Source organism: Phalaenopsis equestris, unplaced genomic scaffold (genome assembly GCF_001263595.1).
Source record: "Phalaenopsis equestris unplaced genomic scaffold, ASM126359v1 Scaffold000761, whole genome shotgun sequence".
NCBI classification, from domain to species: Eukaryota; Viridiplantae; Streptophyta; class Magnoliopsida; order Asparagales; family Orchidaceae; genus Phalaenopsis; species Phalaenopsis equestris.
The window spans coordinates 3,625,494-3,629,115 of NW_018165201.1; the positions used below are offsets into that span (position 1 = coordinate 3,625,494).

Here is a 3,622-nt window from a genome sequence, read left to right on the forward strand (position 1 = left end):
ATATATATATACAAACACACACACACACACACATACATACATACATCGAGTAAAGTTTCTAGAATGCATAATGATTGAGCCATTGTTTTTAGTGTTTACACATGCAAATTCTCAAGTTGCCAGGTTCTAATTTGGTCTTTTAACCATTCTAGTTCATAAATCTCTATCTGTTCTGTTGGCACTTGTATTTGATCAGTTAACTGCTGTTAATAATTTTTCGTAATTGTCTCTCCGTAATTAGGGTTGGATATATGTTTTTCATAATCTTTGATTTTGCTTTCTGAAATGTGGGAACTGTGATTTGTATGAAATATAAAATGTTTGTGTTTGAAAATTCAGGTACCATTGGTCATGTGGCCCATGGGAAGTCAACTGTTGTAAAGGCCATATCTGGTGTTCAGGTAAATATTTGTTTATTTCCTTTATGGCTTCTACCTAATGTTGTACTACTTCACAAAAATTTTCCGGTGTATAGTTTAACTTTTTGATAGAAAATTTTTTCCCCAAGAGTTTGCATGGGGTCAACATATATCTGTAAATGCGAAATATGGCAAAAATCATTTTTGAGTTTCTTCAAAGAGATGGTAGAGCTTAGAAAAATGTAGAATATTGGGAATGCTGATATGGACTGTGTGATATGATATTTATTTTTCAAAAGGAAATTTACGTAAATGCACACAAATTTAATATATTTAGATATCTAACACCTAAAGTAATAGTTTGGTGTTATAAAACTATGCATGAAATGAAAATTTATAGTTTGCTTTTATAAAGTTTGTCTGAGTGATATCTTTTATATGATGTTAAAATATTTGTGTGTTATCCATGTAAATAGAAAAGTTTGATGTTAAATATGAAAATTAATAGGAATTGTGTGGTATGCAAGTAAATGCCTCTTTTTTGAAGGTTCTTTCTTTAATTTAGATTGTCGGCCATTCAAAAAACAGTGATTCTGGTTCTTTTTTAGCCAGTTGCTGCATCTTTATGCTAGCACTCTTTATTGCTGTTTGTTTTTTTGATAAACTTCTGTATAAAGTTAAATTTTTTTTAAAAAAAAAATTCATGTAGACCGTTCGTTTTAAAAATGAACTGGAACGCAACATTACGATCAAACTCGGATATGCAAATGCGAAGATCTATAAATGTGAAGACGAAAAATGTCCAAGACCCATGTGCTACAAGTATGTTGACCTCTCAGCCAAAAATTGAATAAAAAAATGTAGTTGCAGTTATTTGCAGCATGCTGAATAACATTTAATGCAGAGCATATGGGAGCGGGAAAGAGGACAGCCCTCTATGTGATGTTCCTGGTTTTGAAAATGCCAGGATGAAGCTTTTAAGACACGTCTCTTTTGTTGATTGCCCGGTAAGCAGACCAATTATATGCCTCCAATATATTTCTTTTTATCGTTACTATCAGATATCTTGTTTCATTTAAGATTGGAATTATAGAGCTACTTTGCTTTCCAAATGCCAATCTAGTTGTTGAACTGAGAAATCGCAGGCATGTGGATCACAGAAATACTTTTGGTAGATATCTGAATTCTTCTCGTGTTAAGTAGGGTTTGCAAGCATCTAGAGGTCCGGATACCTGTAAGGTTTTGGTTGAGTAAAGTGCCAAAATAGTCCCCTCACTATTTACATGGATAATTTTATTCCCGAAGTTTATAAAAGCTTCAAATTAGTCCGCAAACTCTCATAATATGGGCTGAAATAGTCTCCATGGTGGACTATTTAGCCCTCTTTAAAAGTGTTTGGGTACTAAATAGATATTTATTAGACTATGGGGCCAAAATGATCCTGACAAAGAGCCAGAGCTAGTGGACCATTTTAATACTTTTCTCATTCTTTTTTACCCAAAGAACATTTGAAATCAGCTAGTTGAGAACTTGGTCAATCTGTGCTTAAGCTGCTGTTGCATTTATCTTTTGAAACGTCTTTGTAGTTTTACTGGGATAGAGGCCGTAAGATTTTACAAGCTCTCATTATGATAAATAACTTATTTGACCCTGTATTAATGGTTGCTCCATGAACTATGTCTTCCTAATTAATATATGAATATGGTGCTGACTAATCCTATGAATATTAATGGCACTGTACTTCTCTTAATAGGGTCATGATATTCTTATGGCAACAATGCTTAATGGAGCTGCAATCATGGATGGGGCTTTGCTTCTAATTGCGGGCAATGAAAGCTGCCCTCAGCCTCAGACTTCCGAACATCTTGCCGCAGTCGAAATTATGCGGTTACAGCACATTATTATCCTACAGAATAAGATTGATCTAATTCAAGAAAGTGTGGCGCTTAATCAACATGAGGCCATCCAGAAATTTATCCAGGTCAGATTTTTTCGAGATGATTTTTTTTTTCTATTAAAAATATAGGGGTATGTACATACATACCACCTAATTTTTATGTATTTGCATATCTAACACCGAAACTTTTCATTTTTAACATTTACACCACCAATTTTAACTTGTAAAATGTAAAATATAATTTTTTTTTGCGTAGCTATAGTGGCATGTATGTAAAAACTGAAGTTTAGGTGTTAAAATATGTTAATACATAAAAATTTAGTGATATGTATGTAAATCTTCCTAAAAATTATTTTCCTTTATTGTTTTGCTAAATGCATTCCAGATACCCATTATGTGTGTTTTACGTGTTAAGTATCAAATGGTTCTCTGGCTCTTTCTAGGGGGCTATTTTAGTCCCAACATTTATGTAAGTGTTGATTTAGTCCTCAATTTACTTTGTTATGGGTTGAAGTAGTCCTCAATTAGGACCACGTTATCTCCCATTAAGACAATCTCGGCACTAATTTAGTACTTCTATAAATTCTAGAACTAAAATAGCCCCATCTAAATAGTCAGGGAAATGTTTTGACACTTTACTCTTGTTTTGTTGTTTCTTATGCATCGATTGCTAAATTAGTGACGAGATTATTTTATTCAGGGTTAAAATGGTACTCACTACAGATTTTTTCAACCCATAATAAAAGAGTTTGGGAACTAAATTGACATTTTTATAAACTCTAGGATTAAAATTGCCCCATCTAAATAGTTAGGGGACTATTTTGGCACTTTACTATTGTGTTTTACTGTTTCTCATGAATCAAGCTGTGATGCAGGGCACAATTGCTGATGGTGCGCCTGTTGTGCCTATCTCTGCGCAGTTACGGTATAACATAGACGTTGTTTGCGAGTATCTTGTCAACAAAATCCCCATTCCAGTGAGAAACTTTACCTCACCGCCAAACATGATTGTCATTCGTTCTTTTGATGTGAATAAGCCTGGTTCAGAAGTTGATGAGATTAAAGGTGGCGTTGCTGGTGGAAGCATTCTTTGGGTATGTGGTTATTTCAATTATTTTTGGCCCTATTTATATGCTTTTATATTTGCTTTGGTCATTCTTTTTAGGGGCATTGGCGTACATAGCACACAATTCTTATGTTTTTACATATCTCACACTGAAACTTTCATATTATCTTTAATATCCTATTAAAAAATAGCACTATTATCAATTTTTAAAAGTCAAATACACCTTCTAAATATGAAGATTTAGGTGTGAGATATGTACATACATAAGAGTTGTGTGGCTAGGTATGTAAATCCCCCCCC

General features: G+C 33.5%; 1 protein-coding gene across 1 annotated transcript in view; it reads left to right on the forward strand.

Moving 5' to 3' along the window:
* Window positions 1-3,622, forward strand: part of LOC110030893 (eukaryotic translation initiation factor 2 subunit gamma-like) — a 31,279-nt gene that overhangs the window by 4,498 nt on the left and 23,159 nt on the right. Inside the window, exons 3-7 of the mRNA XM_020733868.1 lie at window positions 340-401; window positions 1,069-1,181; window positions 1,264-1,366; window positions 2,113-2,340; window positions 3,132-3,350. Coding sequence (XP_020589527.1) covers window positions 340-401; window positions 1,069-1,181; window positions 1,264-1,366; window positions 2,113-2,340; window positions 3,132-3,350 — 725 coding nt within the window. The remainder of the gene's footprint in view (window positions 1-339; window positions 402-1,068; window positions 1,182-1,263; window positions 1,367-2,112; window positions 2,341-3,131; window positions 3,351-3,622) is intronic.